This window comes from Heteronotia binoei, chromosome 8 (genome assembly GCF_032191835.1).
Source record: "Heteronotia binoei isolate CCM8104 ecotype False Entrance Well chromosome 8, APGP_CSIRO_Hbin_v1, whole genome shotgun sequence".
Taxonomy (NCBI): Eukaryota; Metazoa; Chordata; class Lepidosauria; order Squamata; family Gekkonidae; genus Heteronotia; species Heteronotia binoei.
In genome coordinates, this window is record NC_083230.1 from 4,668,183 (window position 1) to 4,692,142 (window position 23,960).

A 23,960-nucleotide genomic window follows, 5' to 3' on the forward strand; every position below is an offset into this window, starting at 1 on the left:
GCAATCACAACAATATATAACTGCACATATGGGCAGTCTCATTAATTTGTATATAAGTACCTTTAGGCAAGTTACTATTTCTAAATTAAGTATAATAATGCATAATTACAATTAACTTATTCCAACACTTAATAAAATGACTAATTTTCCAAGCAAACACTTTTGTAGATAAGCAAACATTTTGCAGATATAAATATATAAATAAATATTAGGTAGCCCTGGGTAGAGTTATGCAGTATTTACTATCCTGGCACAAATAACATTGTTCTTACTATATTTTTTAGATACTGCACTATATTTTAGTAAGCCACCTTAAACTTTGGAAAGGAAGTATAACAAATACCTAAAACTATCAACCATCAGATTCCAAAGCATAACCTTTTCTTACATTAATTCCCATACCCATTTCTTTCCAACTTTTTTCATTTACCATAATTTATCTTCTTTGCCCTTATCACATCTACAGTGTCTGCTCTTTGTGGGTAGGCAGTTTGAAGAAATAATGAAAATGCTTTACTGGAACTCAGGAAAAATTAGTTTCTGTTTTGTTTTGCTATTTAAATTATAATACTTATTTGACTGACTTTGTACCTTGAAGAAGATAAAGGACGAGGAGCCAGAAAAAAATAACTTGTGATGTCACTTGCAGCCACCACCTGAAGAAAAATGGGAAGAAAACTACTCTAACAATTCCCTTTCGAGTCAGTGAGGTCCATGGACTTTCAGGTTTAGCTTTAGCAAAGGCAGAACCTAAAGGAAAAACAAATTATTTAGCTGCAAAATATGGCAATTTTCCAGTTGCACTTGCATAAAATATAATCCCTTTGAATATTTAAGAACAAGTAACGTGTTCCAGCAAAATATTTACATGAAATACCATAATGGATGCATAACATCCAGCAAAACACTTGCCCTTCATAAGACAGTATATTTTCCTCTTCATTAAGAAAGCGTAACATTTGGCAATTGTCCCCAAGTAAGAGTCACTGTAGTATTAAATCCAAGAATTATTTCTGTTGCTATAAATAGAACCTGAATTTATTCAGACTGCAAAAAGAATAAAAATATTTCCCTTCTATTGTTATAGAATTCCCAAGGACCTACATAATTACTTAGCTGTTTAATGCTTATATAATAGATGACTACAGAGATTCATCCAAAAAAATTCCTAGCAGAACAGAATACCCACACATATGATATGAGGCTTAGCCCTGCTTGTATGACTTTACTCTTCCTGGCTATTTAAACCTGCAGGGTGGAGAGCTGGCTAACTGGGTCCGAGAGATACTTAATGCTTCCTTGAGAGAGAGATTGGTCACACTGTGGTGCACCTATTTTTTAAAAAGCCTATCATGGACCCAGTAGATCTCATTAACCATCAACCAGTCTCAAGTGTTCCATTTTCGAGCAATATGACTGAATGGGTGCTGGCTGGACAACTTCAAGCTTACCTGGATGAGGTGAGCTGTTTAGATTCAAACAAAACCAAAAATATACCCCCAAAAAACTAATTGGTATTTTAAAGGTATATTTCTGCACCCCAAATGCATTCAGGTTTTCTTGGGAACACTGGGGAAAAAATCCTGGAAAAAAAATCCCGGATATATTCCAAAATTACTGGCAGATCTGAAAACAGAGGAGAGGCAGGAGCCTGTCAGTTGTTCGTCAGCCCCAGGATCAGGATCAGTTGTGTGAGGGGAAGCAGGCTGTTCCCACCAGCTGGGCTTGGGGCTGGCTTCTAACATAGCTCAGCAGGAGAAGTCATCCCAACCAGGATCTGTGTGCCTCAGGGACAGCTCTTCCCAAGGCATGGAGATCCTGGGTCTGGCTACTTCTAAAGCGTGGTTTAAACTGCGCTGCAGGTGAAGCCATCCACACAGGATCTCTGTGCAGTGGGGAGAGACCTCCCTGTGGCACGCAGAGTCTGACGCTCACTTCTCCTGCAGCACAGTTTAAACAAGGCTGCAGGAGAAAGCAAGGCAGCACCAGGATTGGGCTGGGTTTTTAAAAAACTGGTATTTTTCTTCTTGGGTCTATTAGACCTGAAAAAATTCAGGATTTCTGAAAAATCTTGGATCCAGATAATGTACCAGTATTGAGATCCAGGGTTTTTCTGGAAATACCCTTTTCCCCCCAGGTCCAAAAGACCTGAACCAAAAAATACTATTTTAAAAAAAATTGCACACCCCTATTTAGATCCTTTCCAATCTGGATTTAGTCCTGGTTATGTGACTGAAACAGCCTTGGTCATCCTGGTGGATGACCTGCAGTGGGAGATGGACAGAGGGGGTACGACTTTATTGATTCTCTTGGACTTCTCAGCAGCTTTCAACATCCTTGATCACGATATCCTTCTGGACTGCCTCTCTGGTCTAGGACTGGGAGGCACTACCTTACAATGGTTCCAGTTCTACCTGGAGGATAGGTTTCAAAAGGTGGTTCTGGAGGACTGCTACTCAGCTAATTGCCCTGTGGGGTACACTTCAAAGTTCCATCTTGACTGGGCTGTCACCACTGTTCCATCTAAGCTGAATTAGTGTGAGCTAGCTCACAGTTTTTTAGTCTCTGGCTCACACATTTTTGTCTTAGCTCAGGACAAATGGCCCCAGAGCAAACTAATTTATGCAGTAGCTCACAAAGTAGAATTTTTGCTTACAAGACTCCACAGCTTAGAGGGAGCATTGGCTGCCACCAACATGCAGATGACTCTCAACTCTATCTCACGCTTCCAGCTGATCCCAGAGAGACTGCATAAACCCTGAACCACCTGATGGCAGTTTTGACATGGATGAGGGGTAATAGATTGGCGTGCTACTGGTGAATGTATCTGACCCAGAATTTAAGTTGTCACTCATTCTGGGTGGGGTTGCACACACTTCTTGAAAGAACCGATCCATAGTTTGGGGGTGGTCTTGGACTCAGCCCTACTGCTGGATAAGCAGGTGGTATCTGTGGTCAGGAGTGTCTTCTATCACCTTCAACTGGTAGTCAGCTGTGGCCATTACTGGGCAGAAAAGATCTGTCTACTGTGTTACATCTCAAATAGATTACTGCAGTGCACTCTATATGGGGCTACCTTTGAAAAGCATCTGGAAACTTCAACTAGTGCAGAATGCTGCCACCAGGATGTTGACTGGAATGGCTCCTAATCTTTCTTTCTGGGCACAACTCAAAGTGCAGGCGCTAACTTGTAAAGACCCATATGGTTTGAGACTAACATACCTACTCACTTCTGAACCTACCTGACCACTATGGTCATCTCTGGAAGTCCTGCTTCAGTGCCCCCACCTTCAGAGATTAGTCAGGTAGTAACCTGGTGAGGGCTTTCTTGGTCATGGCACCAAAGCTCTGGAACTCTCTCTCCATGGAGACTGACCATTGGTACTTACCATGAAGGGTCCTTCTCCTCTGAGGTCAGGAGGCCATCTCTGTGGGTTATTCCCATCCAGGGAGGCAGGAAATACTTTTTTCTACTTCCTGTTGGTGCCTTCGGAATGACCCGCCCTTCAGTTCTGGGACTCCGAAAGCAGTAACCATAATTCAATTAATACTAATTCTGTTAAAGAAAACGTACTAAACAAGAGCATTAATGACCACATAACAGTACTCAGTGAGATACAGGGTAGAAAGGCAAAAAAAAAAAAAGAGAACAGCACATAGAAACAGGAATGTTGATGATGATGAGAGGGCTGAGATGGCCTCCTGACCTCAGAGGAGAAGAACCCTTCACGATAAGTAGCAATGGTCATTCTCCCTCTGAGGCGGAGGCCATCTCTGTGGGACCTCCCAGAGCAGTGTCCCTTAAATGGGTGGGTCATCATCATCGGCTGTTATTGCAGTGTGCTGCAAAACTCTTCTTCTAAATAATACAGATTGTAATGACAAAAAGGAAATGGAAAAACATGCAGTAGCTAGTAGGTGTCTCCAGGCTAGAAGCCTTGTGGGCTGCATATCATAAGCCTTGAGAACTAAGCTAATGGGAGTCTTGGACATTCAGCCTCCAGACCTGAAGGGTGATATGTTGCTGAAGCAGCTGTCTGTTTTCCTGATGGAGTCTCTCCTTGAAATGTAGATGTTAAGCACTCTGTGGACATCCAGGGTATGCCACACAAATTCCTTGGGATGCTTGGACTGTAGGCAAAGTGTGGGAAGATAGATCTCTTGTGATCTGTGAAAATTCAAAGGAACTTTAGGCAAAAAAATGTTGGATCAGCCCTGAGCACTACCTTATCTGTGTGAAGGATGAAAGGTTTGATTTCACAGATAAGGCACTAATCTCCGAGACTCTGTGAGCTGAGGTTACAACAATTAAAAAGAGAGTCATCTTGAGTACCCACTACAGACCAACTTCCCTGAAAGGCTCAAAGGGAGACTTTGCAAGGGCAGACTATACTGTGACCTCCAAAAAGGATAGTGATATACTGGAGGAGGTGCCCAGAGCATAGCATTTTGCAGGAAAACACAGGACATGATGTTTGGGAAGCTTGTATCCTTCATAAACAGGAACTGCTGTGGTAAGGGCAGTAATCTGACTGTGGATAGTGGAGGACTCTAGACCTAATGTCAGACCATCCTGGAGAAAAACTAACAGAAAAACAGTGAAGGGTGCCAACAGTTCAATCTGGTTTTGTTTGCACCATCTCACAAAAGTTGTCCAGATAGTGTTGTGAATGCGATTGGCTCTTGGATAGTGTCTGTTACTCCAGAAGAGTAACCAGAAGAGTGTTTTGCACTCAATCTCCAGTGGGAAAATGAAGCCTGTCTTGCTGGGGGCACCAGATCAGGCTCCGATTAAGCATGTCTGGAGAGACTGGAATAGACAGGAGGGCAGATCTCTGTAATTGCCAAAAGCCAAGAACGTCAAGCCCTATAACAGGCCACCAGTATGACCCTGGTCGCCTGTTCCCGAATCCTGCAAATGGTCTTAGGAATGAGTAGAAGCAGAGGGAAGCAAAGAGGAGTCCTGGGGCAGGAAGACGTGAGAACATTGATTGCCTCCACCTTCATGCAGTAATACCCCAAGAAAGAAGCGAGGAAGCTGATGATTTGTGCTTGACGCAAATTGGTTTAGGAAAGGACATCCTAGGTGTTGGCAAATGAGGTTGAAGATCTTGGGATTGAAGGACCATCCCCTCTGCCAGTCCAGCCACGTGCTGTTCACCCCCTTGATGTACTCCACTCTGATGGGTGATTCCTCTCTTCCCAGGCCAAGATCCTCTGTGGAGCTGAGATGACTGAGAGCCCCTTCTAGTACAGATATGCCTTGGTAGCGATGTTGTCCATCCAGATAAAGACAGGCTGATGGGCGGATCCAACTTGAAGTAATTCAGAGCCAGCTGGATGACCCTGTGCTCTAGAAGTTGATGAGAAGACTCTGTTCTTTGAGAATCCACTGACCCTGTAGCAGAACCTTGTTCAAGATAGCTCCCTAATATTGAGGGCTTGCAGCTGTGAAGAACTCCCTATAGACTTGGGCATAGAATACCTTGCCCTGTCAAAGGCTGCTGACCTTCACCTGCCAGAGAAGACTGGATCTGATGGATACAGAAATCCAGAGATGAAAAATCCTCTTTCCCATGATGGACAGCTGGTAGGAACGAAGGGAATGCTGCAGTGGTCTGGAATGAAGCCTTGCCCACCAGACTGTGTCTAAGCAGGAGATCAGCAGACACATGAGCTTGTCCAGAAACAACAGGGATGAGAAATTGTCTTGGATTACCAGGATTACAGCAGCCTGGATCTTGCGCCTTTTCCAGTGGCAGAAAAAGGGAACTGCAGGATGTGTCAATGATAGTTCCCAATTGAGACTGTTAAAGGGAACTCTTTGACTGGTTTACAATAAGACCATGTTCCTGTGAGTGGAGGGTGGAGCAGGTGCCCCGAATGTATTTGAAGAGGCTGCTGGACCTGATGAGAAGGGCTTCCAATTATGGACTGACATAAATCTTCTGGTGCCTGAAGTGGACTACAGGGTTTACCAGGATCTTGGTACATGCCCTGGGGGCCTTGGAAAGTCCAAAAGGAAATGTCCAGCATTGGGAACATTGGCCATTCACTACAAATCTGAGAAATATTCTGTGAACAGGATTAATGGGGATGTGTAAGTAGACAACAGTCAGGATGTCAAAAAATACCTGGGGTTGAGGGGCCTCTGTTATGGACCTCAAAGATTCCCTAAGCAAGCCCCGAAGCTTGACAAACTTGTTCAGAAACTTGAGATCCAAACTGACCCTCCAATTGGTATTCCTCTCAGAAACTGTGATTAAGATGGAATATACTCCCCAATCCTACTCTGGAAGGGGAATGAACTGCATAACCCAAATGTGACAAAATGTTGTATGGCCTGTTCAGCAATTATTCTTTGGATGCAGACCTTGGATACCAGAGACTGAATGAGTCGTTCCACTGGGAGATTGTGGATTTTAAGGTGTAGCCATGAACAATGACATCTAGGGTCCACAAGTCTTGAGAATACCTCTGGAACAGAAGGAAGGTCGAAAACCTGACTCCCATTGGAAGGGACATGCAGCCATGCTTGCATGGGATTGGACTCACATTACCTTTGGGGGGGGGGGGCACAGACCAAAACCTGGACAAGGAGTGCTAAGCACAAAAGGAGTGATTTCCCCATCTATCAAAACAACAGATGTACTGAGACACAGGGTGTTTCTAGCCATGTGTCTTCACCAGAAATCTACCAAGGCAGTCACCAAGGAGACTATCACTCTGGAATGGACAGGCAGATACCATAGATTTGGAAAGCATGCTTGCAGGCCAAGCACTCAACCTCCTAGCCACAGCGGTGGAAGTCATGGCCTTAGAAATGAACAATAAGCTGTCTAAGGTGGCATCAGCAAGAAAGAAGGCAGCCTTTAGCCTCCTGCTAGTGCCTTCAAGGAGGCAGTGGTTGTTCTCTGATAAGACTTGGATAACCTTGCGAGCCCAGACAATTGTTGCTCTGAATGTGATGGAGGCTGTAGTGAAATCAGACTAGTAGACTGCAATGCTGCCACGGGCCGTCAACTGGGGAGACCTGTAATAATTCATCAGCATAATTAGACAGAGCATAAAGCAGTTAAACAAATGTGGAAACTGCCCATTTGAGTCAGGTTTACCCCATTCCATCCTGAGGTGACGTTCAAATATTCAGCCACAGTATGAAAGGGAAAACTCATTAGTACTGGTGGCCATAACCTTTCTACAAGAAGCCTTAAGCTCCTATGCATGTGGAAGGTAAGCATGAAATGCAAGGGCTGCTATAGCCTTTGTTAAGAATGCCACCTGGGTTTCTTCCTCCTCCTCTCTGATAGGGATTCCCTCTCCTCCCAGTCATCAGGCACAGAGCCAGAGAACCTAGGTTCTGCTCCAGGGCTTCTCCATCTCTTTGTATGGGTAACAGCCTACCTGGGTGCCTTAGTGGCCCAGGGCAGGAGGGGCTGAGAAGTTTGAGGAGGTTGATTACAGCCTGGGAAATAAGAGCCATCTTAGGGCAGAAAGAAGCCATCCCCTCTTGCATGTTTCTGCAGATGTTCACATCACCCCAATGTGGAATAAAGAAACTCCCAGAATTGGGTAGTTTACCACTGAGGAAGGCGGCTCTGTGAGGACCCTGCTCCATCTGGTATGCTGAACAGCCACCTCTGTCACTGTCAGCCATTGCCAGGGCCAGTTGATATGGAGGGAATGCAGTAGATGCAGACTCCAAGCCTCCAAAATGGCCGCCACCAGATATTGACAGCCCTGAAGGACTGGCATGCTCTACCAGCAAGCAGAGCTTCTTGGCCTGTCATTTGGCTGCTGCTGACTGCTGGGCTCTGTTGAGATGGATAGCACAAACAAGCCACGAAGGCATGTTGGCCCCACCTGAAAGTAGATAGCACTTCTTGGCCTGTCATCTGGTTGCCAGTGTCGCTGACTGCTGGGCTCTGTTGAGACGGACAGCACAAACAAGCCACGAAGGCATGTTGGCCCCGCCTAAAAGGTATGCAGCAATCACAGCTGCGGACGCCTCTGACTCCTTGTCAGTCAGAAAAGCCTCTGAGTGTTCTCCCTCCACCATTTGGTGAGAGAAAAAATATTATGCAGGAGCAATTCAAAAGTGCAAAAAAGTATCGATTCTCTGTAGGCCTCTGAAGAGAGAGGGGGAGGGAGGCAGAGGAGAAAAGTGGTAAGATATAGAAAGGAAACACAGAACATGGAGGAACATTCTCCTGTGAGGGAGACTGCATCAGATTTTATTTGTTAGTCTTCTCCAAAATAAGTTAGAATATAAGGCAGAACAGTGAAGGAATTAAAGGAAGTATATAAAGGTAGTTATGAGGGGAAATATGTAAGAAAAATCTAGAGTTTAAGAGTTAGATAAAGGCAAGGCCTGATCTAAGCTGCTCCCCCTGTAGAGGCAGGAAAAGAACTGAAGGGCGGGTCATTCCAAAGGTACCAACAGGAAGTAGAGAAAAGTATTTCCTGCCTCCCTGAAGGTTGGATGGGAATAACCTACAGATATGGCCTCCGCCTCAGAGGGAGAAATACCTGTCCTCTTCTGTTGCTGTCTTCCATCAGCAGATGAAGACTTCTATCTTTTATTTGGTGTTCCCCCAGTGACCCTTCCTTCTTGCTCAGTTTTAACTGTTTTGATGCTTATATATGTATTTTAGCTCTTTTTAAAGAAAATTAATATGTTTTTGTTTTAATAGTTTTAAAGATGTGTTTTTATTACGTATGTTTTGTTATTCACCTTGGCGGCACTTATGTGGACAAAAAGGTGGGGTATAAATTTTGGAAAAGACAATAATGCTAGAAGAAGACCCAACGTGAGATGGATTGGCTCAATAAAGGAAGCCATGGCCCTCAATTTGCAAGACCTGAGCAAGGCTGTTAATGATTGGATGTTTTGGAGGCTGTTAATTCAGAGGGTTACCATAAGTTGGAAGCAACTTGAGAGGCAATTAACAGACTGGAGGTTGAACAGGATAAATCTTATGTTGAGATACCACAGACCACACATACACTCCCAGTTGCATTTGACAACATCTATACGTTCTTATAGAAAAGAACAAGAAATCAAGGCTCAGTTCAAAATAAGAGAGAAACCTATATTTAGTTATCTCAGAATTGCAACAGACCACATCTGAAAAAGCACTCTGGCAAGAGTAAAGACAGGTTGCTTACCTGTCTAGGGTGGCCATAATATCTGCAGGCCAGCCAGGGACACCTCGAGGGGGGAAGGAATGTGTGTGTGTGTGCGCGCGCAATGCGCGCTGCCAGAAACAGTAAGTGATGTCACTTCCGGTGACGGCATGCCACCGCCGAAAACAGGAAGTGACATAACTTCCTGTGACATCATTTCCCCCGTGCCACCTGCTGGAAGCAGGAAGTGACATCACTTCCTGTGACATCATTTCCCCCAAATGCCACCTTCATCACTTTCGGGGTGTGGATCCCCCAGTGGGGTGGGCTCCCGACTCCCTCCGCTGGCTGTTTCTGATAGCCCTGCGCCCCCTCTTTCATTTGATATGTGTCCCGTGCGGGTGCCACCCTCCCGCCGGGAGATGCCGCAAAATGAGCCCCCTTGAGGCTTATGGCGGCAGGGCTCGGGGGAAGCGAGCTAGACTGCTGTTCTTTTGAGGGGTTATAGAGTGTTTCGAGCCCGTCCCTGTGGCATCGGTCCCATCGTTGTGGGACCCAGGGGGCCGGCGCAGCGGCCCGCTGAAGCAGCCTGTCGGTCACTTCCGGGTTCCTGTCCTGCATCTCGACCTGTGTTATTAGTGACAGGCTGCTTCGGCGGGCCGCTGCGCCGGCCCCCTGGGTCCCACAATTATGGGACCGATGCCACAGGGACGGGCTCGAAACACTCTATAACCCCTCAAAAGAACAGCAGTCTAGCTCGCTTCCCCCGAGCCCTGCCGCCATAAGCCTCAAGGGGGCTCATTTTGCGGCATCTCCTGGCGGGAGGGTGGCACCCGCACGGGACACATATCAAATGAAAGAGGGGGCGCAGGGCTATCAGAAACAGCCGGCGGAGGGAGTCGGGAGCCCACCCCACTGGGGGATCCACACCCTGGAAGTGATGAAGGTGGCGCAGATAGAACCAACAGAGCAAACGGGGGTGGAGCAGAGGGAGGATGACTTAGCCCACCCCCATCAAGGAAGGAGGGAGGAAGGAAGGAGGGTGGGAGGGAGGAAGGAAGAAAGGAGGGAGGGAGGAAGGGAAGGAAGGAAGGAAGTCCGGCTGCCCCCTCCCACCAGCCGCCCCCCCGCTTTTGGCCCCCTCCCTCCCTGCCTCGGGGGGGGGGCTTACCGTCTCGCAGGGCGCGGGTGGCGGCCTCCCCTCCGGGCGGGCTGGCCACGAGGCGCAGCAGCAGCAGCGCGAGGAGGAGCAGGAGGCGGCGGCAGGCGGCCCCTTCCCGGGCGGCGATGCGGCGGCTGGTGCTGGTGGCGCTGGCAGCCTCCTCCCCGCTCGGACGCCCTTCCCCCTCGCCATGGCGGCCACAGCCAGGCCGCTGGGCCTGCAGGGAGGGCGGGGCGAGGAGCCGGCGGCCTCCTTGCCGCTCGGACGCCCTTCCCCCTCGCCGTGGCGGCCGCAGCCAGGCCGCTGGGCCTGCAGGGAGGGCGGGGCGGGGCGCCGGCGGCCTCCTCGCCGCTCGGACGCCCTTCGCCCTCGCCGTGGCGGCCGCAGCCAGACCGCTGGGCCTGCAGGGAGGGCGGGGCGGGGCGCCGGCGGCCTCCTCGCCGCTCGGACACCCTTCCCCCTCGCTGTGGCAGCCGCAGCCAGGCCGCTGGGCCTGCAGGGAGGGCGGGGCATCTCGGCGGCCTCCTCGCCGCTCGGACCCCCTCCCCCTGACCCGGGGCCTCCTGCCACGCCGCCGCAGGCGCTGCCGGCCCACCTCCCGCTCCGGCCACCGCTGCCGCCGCCATTGTCCCGCTGCCGCCTCTGCCGCGCCGCCTTCCCCACCCGCCCGCGCGGCCCGCTGGCTAAACCGGGACTTCTAATGGTCCCGGGATAGCCAGCCCGGGAGGCGGGAATTTGGAGGCAGGAGCGGGTCTTTCCCGGGCAACCGGGACGATCTGGCCACCCTAGCTATATCCCATGAGTGTGAAGCACAGAGACCACGAAGAAGATTTTTCCCCTTTCCCACAATGACCGTTTGATACTGGCTCATCAATCTTTGCTCACTTCTAATTCACCATCAATGGCAAAAGAAAGAGAATTCGCATACTGGCATATCTTCGGGTGGTTTAAAAAAAAATTCTGTGCATGTGTGTATCGTGATGACTTCTGGTGACTGTCCCCTACTGGGGCATGAAGGATATTCAGAGAGGTGTCTGAATAAAGCCTGCCACTGCCTCTGGTATTCCAAAGAAGTCTCCCATCCAATACTTGCCAGAATCAACCCTGCTTAACTTCCAAGATCTGATTTGCATGGGCTATCCAGATCAAGGTTGAATATCTTGATAAACTGAGTGCACAATCTTATACTCATCTGTTCATACAAACTTTGAATTCAGTGGCACCTTTAAGATCACAGAAGAAGTGTGCTGCAAACAAAAGCTTATACACCCTGAATAACACTTTGTTGGTTTTAAAGGTGCCACCAAATTTAAATGTTGTTGTACTGATTCAAATCAACATGGTTGCCCACCTGGATTTATCTGTTTATAGTATGTCTGTTATCATTTAGAGCAAGGGTGTCAAACTCATTTGTTACAAGGACCAGATCTGATATAAATGGGACTTTATAGGGCCAGGTCATTCATGTCATAAAAATGTAATACCAGGAAACTTTATAAAGGATACAGATAATTGAATATATTATTAATTCAAGTATGCTTAAAACTCTTGTGATAGTTTGCTTATAACTGAAAGGGGGAGAATAGTGGGATTTGGCAATGCAATTTTAAAAATAAAACATCAAGAAAAAGCACCAGGATCACAACAGAAACTACAAATATAAAATACTTTGAGCCTAGGAAAACGGCCCATTGGTACTTACTGTGAAGGGTCCTTCTCAGAGATCAGGAGGACATCTCTATGGGTTATTCCCATCATTCCTTTAGGGAGGAAGGATACATCTTTCCTCTTCCTTTTGGCGCCTTCAGAATAACCCACCCCTTTCAGTTTTGGCATTTCAAACAATTTTATTACTAACATATGGTAATAAATTTCAATTTCTTATTTCATTAATAATTACTTTTTTTTAATCTATCCCATATATTACTTTCTACCCACCCCTCCCCCCGTTACTTGACCCCCGCCGGTGTTATATACTTAAAATCTTAAAGGTACCCTTATGGACATATGAAGCTGCCTTATACTGAATCAGACCCTCGGTCCATCAAAGTCAGTATTGTCTTCTCAGACTGGCAGCGGCTCTCCAGGGTCTCAAGCTGAGGTTTTTCACACCTATTCGCCTGGACCCTTTTTTGGAGATGCCAGGGATTGAACCTGGGACCTTCTGCCTCCCAAGCAGATGCTCTACCACTGAGCCACCATCCCTCCCCAATTAATTAATAAGAACCAAAATTAATATCCTCCTCCCTCTTGTACTTAGTCATTATAAAAAATTGTCCAATGTCCTTTTATTTTCCACTCTTTTTCTACGTATCTTCTGAACTTATTTGCCTTTTAGGGAGAAAACCCGCTTGGTCTTCCTTTATAAAATTTATTAGATATTGTTTAAGCCATTCTGCTAAGATTCTTGTGTATATCTTATAAGCATTGTTTAATAATGAGATTGGTCTATAGTTCTTTGCATTAGTGACATCTCTATCTTCCTTTGGAATCAACAAAATTACTGCTTCCTTCCATGTATTTGGTATTCTTATCACATTCATTAATTTTTGACGTTTCGGTATTAATTCTTCTTTAAACGTTTTAAAAAAATTGCCGTAAATCCATCTGGCCCAGGAGCCTTTCCAATTTTCATTGCATTAATCGCTACTTCAATTTCTATTTTTTCAATTGGATCATTCAAAACTTTTTCCATATAATCAGTTAAGGGTGCTATTTTAATCTTCTGCAAATACGCTTCCATCTTTTCCTTCTTTACTTTAACACCTTTAAATAGTTTAGCATAGTATTAAAAAATTCTCTCTTTATTCCTTCTTGATCTACCATCTCTCTTCCATCAGCCACAATTTTATTAATAATTTTACTTTCTCTCTTTTTCTTCAATTGCCAGGCCAAATATTTTCCAGGTTTATTCACTCCCTCGAAAGATTTCTGTTTTAATTTTTTCAAATTCCATTCCAATTCTTTATTTAACAGATGTCTCATTTATGCTTGCAATATTGTAATCTCCCTTATAATTTTCTTTTACCCTGGCCTTTTCCTTAATTCACCTTTTTTATTAATTTCATTTTGAATGTCCAACATCTGTTTATCTTTTGCTCTCTTGTCTTTATTATTCAATGTTATTAGTAATCCTCTCATTACTGCCTTGTAAGCATCCCATACCATCTGAAATTCTATATCCTCTCTGTCATTTACTTGGAAGTACGCTTTGGTTTCATTTTTTAGAGATGTCACTATTTTCTTTGTTATAAGCCCCAAATCTTTAGTAACCCACAACATGTAAATTCTAGAGAAAGAGCTATGTCTAGCTGAAAAAAAGGTATAGTCCCGTACTTCAGGATTAAACTTCCTCCATATATCTTCCAAACTCTCCTGTTTGACCAATTAAAAAAAAGACTGGCAATTTCCCTTCTTTATCATTTTTTTTCTTCCCAGATCTATCTATTGTATTCTGAATTGTTCCGTTAAAGTCCCCCATCAATAAAATTTGCTCATAGGTCACTTCATCAAGATGTTGTGTAATATTTTTAAAGAAAATGTCTTTAGCACCATTTGGAGCATAAGGTCCCAACAACAACTTTTTTTGGCATTCAAAGTAATTTCTACCACTATATATCTTCCATTCTTATCTTTAAATACCAATTTCGGGTCTACTCCTGAAAGACTACTCCTCTCTTCTGTAAAAAAATCTAATCCCAATTGTTTATTCCATAAAAATTTATAATCCTTTTGTCTAATATGCACTTCTTGCAAACATACTATATTACAATTTTGTTTTTTTATCCTATGAAACGTTGCCTTTCTTTTTTGTGGTGAATTTAGTCCATTTACATTTCAAGATATCAATTTGTAATCCATCATGGTGCAAATTTTTTATTTTCTTCATAAAATCTATGCAGTTCCTGTGTATTTGTGATTGTAATCCTTTTCCCTCGAAGTTCAAAGCTTAAACCTTCAGGTATTATCCATCTATACCTCATTCCATTGTCACGTAGTTTTTCTGTCAATTTTTTATATGCCTTTCTGTCAGTTAACACTTGACTTGGCAGTTCTTTCATAATTCTTACTCTACTGCCCTCCCATTGTCAATGACTTTTCAAAGTTTTTATTCATGATTTTTCCCACCATTTCTTTTGTCATAAATCTTATGACTACATCTCTTGGCAGATTATTCTTTTTTGCATAGAGTGAATTAACTCTATACATATAGTCATACATATTTCTATTCCCTTCAGGATCTTCCTCCAAAAATTCTGCAATTATTTTTATTATGTATTCTTTCAAGTCTGATTCTTCATCTTCAGGTACACCTCTCAGACGGATCTGAGTTTCCATCAGTTTGCAGTCATGAATTGTCACTTTTTTTGTAATTTTAACAAGGTGGAGTCGTGTGTTTTCACTCTCTTCCACTTCTTGTACTTTCTTTGTTATTACCACAGTGTCATTTCTGAGATTCTCTATTTCTTTTTTTAATTCTTTCTTTGAGTCCTCAATATCCTTTCTTATTTCTTTTTTAGAGGCAGTTATCATTTCTTTCACCCCCTTCATTATCCTAGCTTCCATTGAATCTAATTGGGCTTGCATTTTCTCTATTGAAGCAGATCTAGCACGAGTTTGTTTTGGGTCTGTCATATAAAAGAAATCAAAAATTTTAATCTCACCAAATCAATTTGAACCATCAGATTTAATAAAGTGAAGCTTGCCCTTTCCAATGCAGTGATTAACATGTGGAATTCACTGCCACAGGAGGTGGTGGCGTCCACAAGCATAGCCACCTTCAAGAAGGGGTTAGATAAAAATATGGAGCAGAGGTCCATCAGTGGCTATTAGCCACAGTGTGTGTGTGTGTGTGTGTGTGTATATATATATATATATATATATATATTTGGCCGCTGTGTGACACAGAATGTTGGACTGGATGGGCCATTGGCCTGATCTAACATGGCTTCTCTTATGTTCTTATGTTCACCCAATTTCGCTGTCCTCTGAGCTTCCCAGGCTCAGATATTAATGTTTAAATTTTTTATTTCTCCCCAAATGGCAGTCACAACTTTTGCTTCACTTAATTTTTTTTTCCTTTTTTTCCCTTTTACCAGTTCAAAACTTATCTACTATCCAACAGAAGTAATTTTTAAATTGCCAAATCTGTTAACTCCACCAATTTTTAATGTCCCTATCACTTTAAAAACAATGTTAAAATTTAGTCCTCCTAACAACAATGGCCACCGATGTTTCTCTCTGTTATAATCCTAGAGTAGGCTGTTTGCTTCTTTGACTTCCTTCTTCTTCCTCCAATACTTCCTGCTTTTCTTGCCTTTAAATCTCGTTTCACTGGTAGAGAAATCTCACGATATCTGACGTATTTCCTGTGTTGACTGTGAGAAATGCAGGTCTGTGATGATGGTGCTGCCTCCTCAACCACAGATAGACTAAACAATAAATTCCTTTCTTCTTTTAACACTGTCTTTTAAGCTTACAAAGTTCAAATTTATCCCCTTATCTTCTTCTTTCAGGCTTTCAGTATTTCCAACTCCCACCTTTTACTTTTGTTTTGTTTAACTTTAATTAGTCCTGGAATGAAGAGATAGCAAATAGTACCTTTTTTCCGTAGTTTATCCAAATCAACACCAGTCCTTTGCAGATTAGATGTTTAAAATTGTAAAAGAAGGTTTGGATCCTGCCGAGGTTATGCCAAATTGATGACTCTGGAAACTTCTGCAGATGATGAATATGCAACTTCTCTTTGGAGATCCCTCAAAGGAGCCACCCCCCCGGGACTCCCTTTCAGCCAAGGTAAGTCTCCTCAAAGTATCTGTGCATATCTTGGACAATTCTCTAGCTGAGAAATGTAGGCAGAATACATTAATTTGCCTTTAACTACCCTGAACAGAAGTGCCAGCCTGCCCCCGTTAGGGAAACCAACTCAGCTCGCCATTTTCCAACCCCGGAAGTCCCCTTCCCTTTCAGTTTTAGGACTTCGAAAGCAGTGAAGTCAACCTAGAAACTAAGGTTAAACTTGAGAAAAATTTAACTCATTAGCTTGACAGAACATGTAACTGTATCAACAGAAGAAAAGTATACTGAAATGCATAGGTACAGAACAGATATAGAAGAGCAACACCAGAGATAATGGATGATGATGGAGGGTGTGGCGAGATGTCCTCCTGACTTCTGAGGACCCTTCACGGTAAGTACCAATGGGCCGTTCTCCCCCAGAGTCTATGGGACCTTCCAGAGCAGTGTCCCTAAAATGGGTGGGACATCATCATCATCAGAAGTACAATGTGTTGCAAAGAATCTTCTTCCAAAGGCTGCAACTGATGACTCTATTGAGTGTTGCTTGCAGTGTCCAATGAAGATGGAGAGGAAGATCACATGGCTGCTGTGCAAGACCCTTCCACTGATGGTTGGTTAAGAAGAACCATGCTGGAAGAAACACTGCACAAAGGGACTGCAGTGATGCCCTTAGGAATTTGTAAACTCAAAGACATAGAAACTTCCATGATGCATATTTTAAGAACTAAACTGATGAGGTTCTTAGACAAAATTATCCCCCCCACCAGGGAATGAAAACTCATGACCATGCAGTTAGATTTCCAAATAGTGTCAACTCTGGAGATGAAATCTTTAGAGGCTGTCTGACATTTAAGGTGTGCCAGATGAACTCCTTGGAGCGCTACAGCTGAGGACAAGGGACTGGAATTAAGAACTCTTACAAGCGCTGAAACCTTGAAGTGGCTTTGGAAAGGATGGTAGGGTCCATCCGGAGGACCACTTTGTCCTTATGAAATACTCAAATCCAAGTTGGTGGACAAGGCACTGAGCTCAGAAATTCTTCACTGAGGTTGTGGCCACCAAGAAGAGAATCTTCATTCAAAACCATTTTTGCTCCCAGTTCTCTCAGGGGTTCAGACAGTGGGTTGGTAAAAGCAGATAGAGCTGTGTTAAGACTCCCCATTGAAAAAACAATGTACTGGAGAAGGAACGGTCATTGCTGTCCCTTGTAGAATTAACTGCATGTGAAGAAATTTGGACAACTAGTATTCCCCAATGAATGGGAGTAGCGTGGAGATAATTGCTGTCTATGAAAAGTAGAAGAATGGAGACCTGGGTGAAGACCCTCTCACAGAAATGAAAACCCAGAAAGCTTTCCAGGTAGAGTTATAACTGCAGACAGCAGACTGTCTTCTAGATGCTAGAATTGTGTCAGTCACATCTGAGGGGTATTCCAGTTGTAGAAGAAACCTACTGTTCAAACAAGATCACTCTAGACCAAGCTGCTAGGCTGAATCCTGATGAAGCATGCTTGTGGGGGAATTGGTAGCCAGAGTGGAGGTAAAGTGAGAATTCTGTCCCAATCAAGCAGCAAGAGTGGCTTGGCAAAAAAAGGAGCTACTAGAATGACCTCTGCATGTAGATCCCCTCTGGGTCTGTGTTTGTTTGTTAGTATTGTTACAGCCCAGTTAATAATACTAACAAACAAACACAGACCCCAATTTGTAGATTTCCCTCCAGCCCAAGATCATCCAGAGGGGATGAGAAAGATTTGACTAGGGACTGTTGTGTGGAAATGAATGAGAACCCTGTCTATCATAGGCAGTGATAAATCAGGGCATGGCCTATTTCTTGTCTCAACAGGTAGGCACTCACCTGTATGGAATTTCTCTGGTCTGGGTAAGTGGACACAATTCACTTGCACAGGAAAGCAGTTGGCCATGACCAGAGCCATGCTTTTCTGGAAATTGAACTATCAATATACATTTTAATGAGCTAGAAATAAGAGGAAAATCACTGACCGGAGCACAGGAAAAAAACCATCCTGCAGCATGCCATCTTTAAATATAGAGAAAGTGGGCAGTGAGTTGGTATGTAGAGTCATGGGAATGTTTTTAGCAGATTAAAAGAATCACAAATGGCAATTTTGTCTGATGAAGTCTGCTTAGAGCATACGAAAGCTGACATTCTGAATAAAAATTAGTTGGTCTTAAAGGTGCACCTTGTCTCCTGCTTTGTTCTATTGCTTCAGACCAACACGGCTGCCCACTTGGATCCATCATGACACATGAATTCACTTAAGGACTCACAAATGGTGTCCAGTCCGTCCCCAGAGAGGAGACACAGAGACTGTAATCTCTCACTCTCACCAGACCATCCACTGCTGGAACGTGCAATAACCTATTAATATAGTTAGAAAAGTCATAAGGGAACAAGATAAGGGAACAGCTTATTAAAATGCTTGCCCCCGTTCTGTCTCTCAAGGTATACCAGAAAGGAATACCTGTTCTATTATTTCCTCATGGGGTGAGAACTCAAGAGTTAATCTGGTTCTAAACTTTATTTTTTCTTTAAACCAAATGCATTAGTTAGTGAATAATGGTAGTCTTAGGCTCAAAGGAAAATGCCTAGACTATTCAAGGACCTCCACTTACTCCTCCTCCTTTCTCCAGTTCTCCTGCATCCGAATATGACACAACTGAATCCCTTCCTGAACCTTGAACACTTTTATTGCTAATGGTGGCCTACAGGCAAGCAATTTGCTCTCATCTGAAAACCAGTACAGTTACAGGTTTAGACCACTAGAGATGCAGGTACGTTACCCAACTGAAGAGAAGCATTCATAAGCAAGCTGCCGAAGGGGTTTCCTGAAGTGCTTGATCTTCATCAGCCCCGTTCGCACCCTTTTTAAGAGGCAGGAAGGTAACAGAGCCAAACTCTGAGCTTTCAAACAGCCACCGGTGGCCTCCAACTGCCCCGTGAATGGCAGGCTCTCCCTGAGGAGGCATTTACTGGTGCTCTTCACGGCTGCACCCTCTGCGGCCTGAGGACAGCACGAGCATGCTGCGAAGGCAAGTTGGCCCCTTTGATGAATTTCGAAGCTGCTGCTGCAGTGTTACTTTTCCTCTCCTCCTCTGAGAGGAAGCCGACAGAATGGTCTTCAGTTGCAAACTGGTCGATCGATCAGAGATGAATGAGGTTTCCTCACAAGCAGAGGTAAAGGAGAGCTACAGGAGATGTAATGACTTCTCTCAAGTAGAGGAGGGGGGAGGAGGATAGATTGGATGAACAACAAGATAGATAAGCTGAAGGGAAAGGATATTAGAAGAGGAAAGGATAAAGTTTGAATGCTGAAGGCAATGGGAAGGCTAAGCCTACGCTATTTGCTGTTGCTCCCTACGGAGGTAGGAACAAAACTGAAAGGGGCCGGTTATTCCGAAGGTGCCAAAAGGAAGAGGAAAAATGTATTTCTTGCCTCCCTAAAGGAATGATGGGAATTACCCATAGAGATGTCCTCCACCTCTGAGGGAGAACATGAAATGACTGGACATTGCAAGCTTCTCCCCTCACCCCAGCCTACTCAGATTGGCAATGGCTCTCCAGTGTAAAATCCCCTTTTGGCTGTAGGGTCCCAGGCTAAAGTATTCACTAGGCACCAGTTCTCAGGTCCATTCAGCAGAGACTAGCAGGCTCAGAGCATCAACCCTTTATTTGCAATGAGACAACTCCAGCAAGCAACAGCTTCAAAACTGCCCATACAAATGCTGAAAAGTAAAACTATTTGACCTCCACTCCACTGAAATACATTGCAACACAGATGAAGTTGCAAGGAAAATGTGGAATGGATTTTCCATTCTTTGGGTCCAGAGAAGTCTACCTAGTTGCAGAGACCTTAATGCAAATCCCATTCCGCATTTTCTTTGCCACTTTCCAAGTCTGGAAGAGCTTTCCACGGAGGCAGGCAAAGACAAGGCATAAGAAGCTGGGAACTTTGGCTGTCTAAGAACTTCAAAGGGTGAGGACAGGAGGGGGAGGAGTGGGGATAAAAGAGCCACAGGCCTGATTAAAGCCCCGAGTAACAAACTGTGCAAGAAAAACACTTATCATACAATTTAAATAGAAATATCAAAAAATTCTCATAAGTGAACAATCACAAAAATGATAAAAATAATACAGGCATAGTACCAAACAAAAGTATTTTCAATGTATGACTCCAGGAATTTCTTCTGTCACTGAAAGGTCAATAAAAATCCAAAATTCAAATCATGAGCAGGAGTCTATACATAATAGTTGGCTTGAAAGGTAGAATTTCCCATATATTCCCTGAAATTAAAACAGGAGTCCCTTGAGAGACCCAAGGAATTCTTGGAGAAGGCAGTCAATTATCTACTTAGGTGACAACTATGGTTGTGTGGCACAACACAGAATCCAATATGAAGCAGACTAAATTTTGAAATGAACTGAGAACAAAGGATTTTCTGACCACCATTTAAGTTTGAGACCTTGTACAGGCAAACAGAAAGGGCTAATCCGACGCAGGAATTAGGGGGTTGGGCTTACAGTGGCTTTCCTCCTTCCTTGATGGACGGGGACAAAGGGTGGCAATTGGGGGAGAGCTGTCCCAGAGGCACTCACTAGATTGTTGGGTGCCGGAGGGAGCAGTTCTCTCTCCAGTGTTATTTAACATCTACATGCGCCCCCTTGCCCAGATTGCCAGAGGTATGGGCTGGGGTGTCATCAATATGCGGATGACACCCAGCTCTATCTACTAATGGACGGCCGGCCTGACTGCATCCCAAAAAATCTGGACCTGGCGCTGCAAGCCATGGCAGGTTGGCTCAGGCTGAGTGGGTTGAAGCTGAATCCAACGAAGACGGAGGTCCTTTGCTTGGGTTGTGGTGCTCTGGGAAGGGAAATTCCTCTCCTGGTTTTTGACGGTGTGTCGCTGAAAGCGGTGCACCGGGTCAAGAGCTTGGGGGTTCTACTGGAGCCTTCATTGTCAATGGAGGTCCAGATAGTGGCCACTGCCAAGTCCGCGTTTTTTCATCTTAGATGGGCGAGGCAGTTGGCTCCCTTCCTCGAGCGCCAGGACCTAGCAACAATGATTCATGCAACGGTCACCTCAAGACTGGATTACTGTAATGCCCTCTACATGGGGCTGCCTTTGTGCTGAACCCGGAAGCTGCAGCTGGTGCAGAACGCAGCGGCTAGGCTATTGTTAGGGCTCCCGAAGTGGGAACACATACAGCCGGGGCTGCGTGGGCTGCACTGGCTGACGGTTGCATACTGGGTTCGGTACAAAGTGCTGGTTATTACCTTTAAAGCCCTATATGGTCGAGAGCCTGCCTACCTCAGGGACCGTCTCTCCCCATACGAACCCCAGAGAGCGCTGAGGTCAACGGGAAAGAACCAGCTGAATATCCCTGGGTCGAGGGAGGTCAAATTGAAGAACACAAGGGAACGGGCCTTCCCTATCGCAGCTCCACACCTGTGGAATCAACTTCCAGACGAAGTGCGGGCCCTGCGGAGTCTTGACCAATTCCGCAGGGCCTGCAGGACTACTCTTTTTAAGATGGCCTTCGCTGAGTGCTGAGCAAATGATAGATTCGCTGCTGTTGGATTCCGCCATCAATTTATTAAAAACCTGAAATTTAGCACCATAAATGTTAATTTTAATTGGAATGTCGATTTAAATGATGGTTTTATAATGTAGTATTTGTTGAATTATTGTATTGTATTGTATTGTATTGTATTGTATTGTATTGTATTGTATTGTATTGAACTAATATGTTGTGAGCTGCCCTGAGCCTGCTTCGGCGGGGAGGGCGGGATATAAATAAAAGTATTATTACTATTGAGGAAAATTATTATTTTACTAGATTTCTATTCATGTTCCTTGTCAGTACAATGCAAATTAGTATTTCTTTCACTATAAAATTAATTTTCTTCCTTTATAATTAAAATTTTATACCCACCTTGATCTTTCATACTCTGCCTACCAATGGGTCTGCTATGTATACATGTATACCAGGATTATATCTCGATAAAACTGAGGTTCTTTTTATAAACAGGCTTAAACAAGTTACATACAGAAGGCAGACAGTGGCAGCCTACTAACATTTTATTGGTTCTTACCCCTTTGCAGCAGAGAAACAGAGAGACATGTAGGGCAGAAAGGCAGGGGCAAAACCGTACACATTCATGGACTTCTCACAAATAAATAGATCTCTCCTTACCTCTTACAAGATCCACATCTATGAGATCTGGCTTAACATGCCCAGTTTTCTTTGGCTTGTTCCTCAAACCCTGCAACATGCAAAGATTATTAAACTGTCATCATTACATTTAAACAAGAATAAAACTTAAACTGGGAATAAGGGTCAGTAACAGCACTGGACTTTAAAATTTGCAATTCATTACAAGAAATTTCATTTTATCTTTACAAATTAAAAATAATTTTTGAACAAACAAAATAATGTAATTAACATTACTGTGCCTTTTATTATGGTCATCTATGTAAGTAGTTCAGTTCAATTACGCAGCCACATAATACATACACATGCTTGCCAGAGTTAGTAGATTACTTGCTTTTGATATCTGATTGACTCTGTCTTTCAGTTTTCAAAGACTCACCTGCCATTAGACTTTGAAATGCAAATTTTGATGCAATAGATGCCAATTAATTTCAGACCTCTTCTGAAGAGTCTAAACTTTTCTGTGCCTTCAACCTAGATCTAGACATTCAGCCGACTGAAGTGGGACACCTTCGACCACCTCAATCTGCTGCATGTGTAGATCAGACCTATGTTAACAATAATGGCAAGAATAAAAGTCATGTAATGGGGTCTGGTTTAAAATCAGAAATCAAATCTTTAACTTCTGGATCATAAAAACAAAAAATTTACACAACTTCAGGAACAGAGCATTGTGTAAATATGCCTCACAGCAGTTTGAAGTTATGTGTGTGAAGGAGAAGAAAATATCAGCGCACACCAAGTAGTCAGCTTCAGGGAAAACAAAATTAGTTTAGCTACCGTTCCTTCAGGCTAAAGTAACAGTCATTCTTTTCCATATGCATCCCTAGAAAGTTTCCTCCTTGGTACCATTTGTCCAAATTGGAACCTAAACCATTCTTCCAAACCATTCAACAGTCCTTGGCCATCTTAAGACTACCCCAGACCAGTTTACAGACCTGTCTTCTTCGAATCAGAACAAGACCCTTAATATTAAAACACAGTAAATGCTTTTCGGCTCCATGCCATTTCCCATAATGAATCAAGAAATAGGATTCTTATCTCATTATATATGCTAATCTTCTGTCCCCAAAGATTTCCCCTCTGAGGAAATGTTTTGTGAGGCTGCAGTAGAGCTGCAGCCCTTTCTGAGGCCGGTTGATAGAGAGGACACAGAGAAGCGTTGGAGATGTGTCTGTCTCTGAGGTAAGACTGTTTTGGCAGTTTGTTCAGTGTTCCCAGGTCTGCAGTAGGTGGGGGACAGAGGAGTCAGCCAATGGGAACTCAGAGGTGGTGACTGACGCATGATGGGCCAATGGTTTATGGAGCACAAGTATCAAACAATGGGAGAGCTCCATTTGGCCAATACCACTATGGTTTTATTCAGGGCTCTTTTTCTAGCAGGAGCGCCTCTGCATATTAGGCCACGCCCCTCTGATGTAGCCAACCCTCCTGACGCTTACAGTAGGCCCTATTCCAAGAGCCCTCTAAGCTCTTGGCTACATCAGGGGGGCGTGGCCTAATATGCAGAGGAGCTCCTGCTAGACAAAGAGCCCTGGTTTTATTATTATAAAGGGTGTTAATAGTATGTTTTTATGGTCAGTTTTTATGCTGGGTTGGGTTTCTAAAGATGAATTTTTAGTATCTTTTAATGTTTTCTT

General features: G+C 44.1%; 1 protein-coding gene across 2 annotated transcripts in view; it reads right to left on the minus strand.

Annotated features, from left to right (window-relative positions):
- PHTF2 (putative homeodomain transcription factor 2) overlaps window positions 1–23,960 on the minus strand; it is a 181,546-nt gene that overhangs the window by 82,452 nt on the left and 75,134 nt on the right. For both annotated transcript variants that reach the window (XM_060244685.1, XM_060244686.1), the window contains exons 3-4: window positions 22,303–22,372; window positions 592–750 (exon numbers count right to left, since the gene is read on the minus strand). In XM_060244685.1, coding sequence (XP_060100668.1) covers window positions 592–750; window positions 22,303–22,372 — 229 coding nt within the window. The remainder of the gene's footprint in view (window positions 1–591; window positions 751–22,302; window positions 22,373–23,960) is intronic.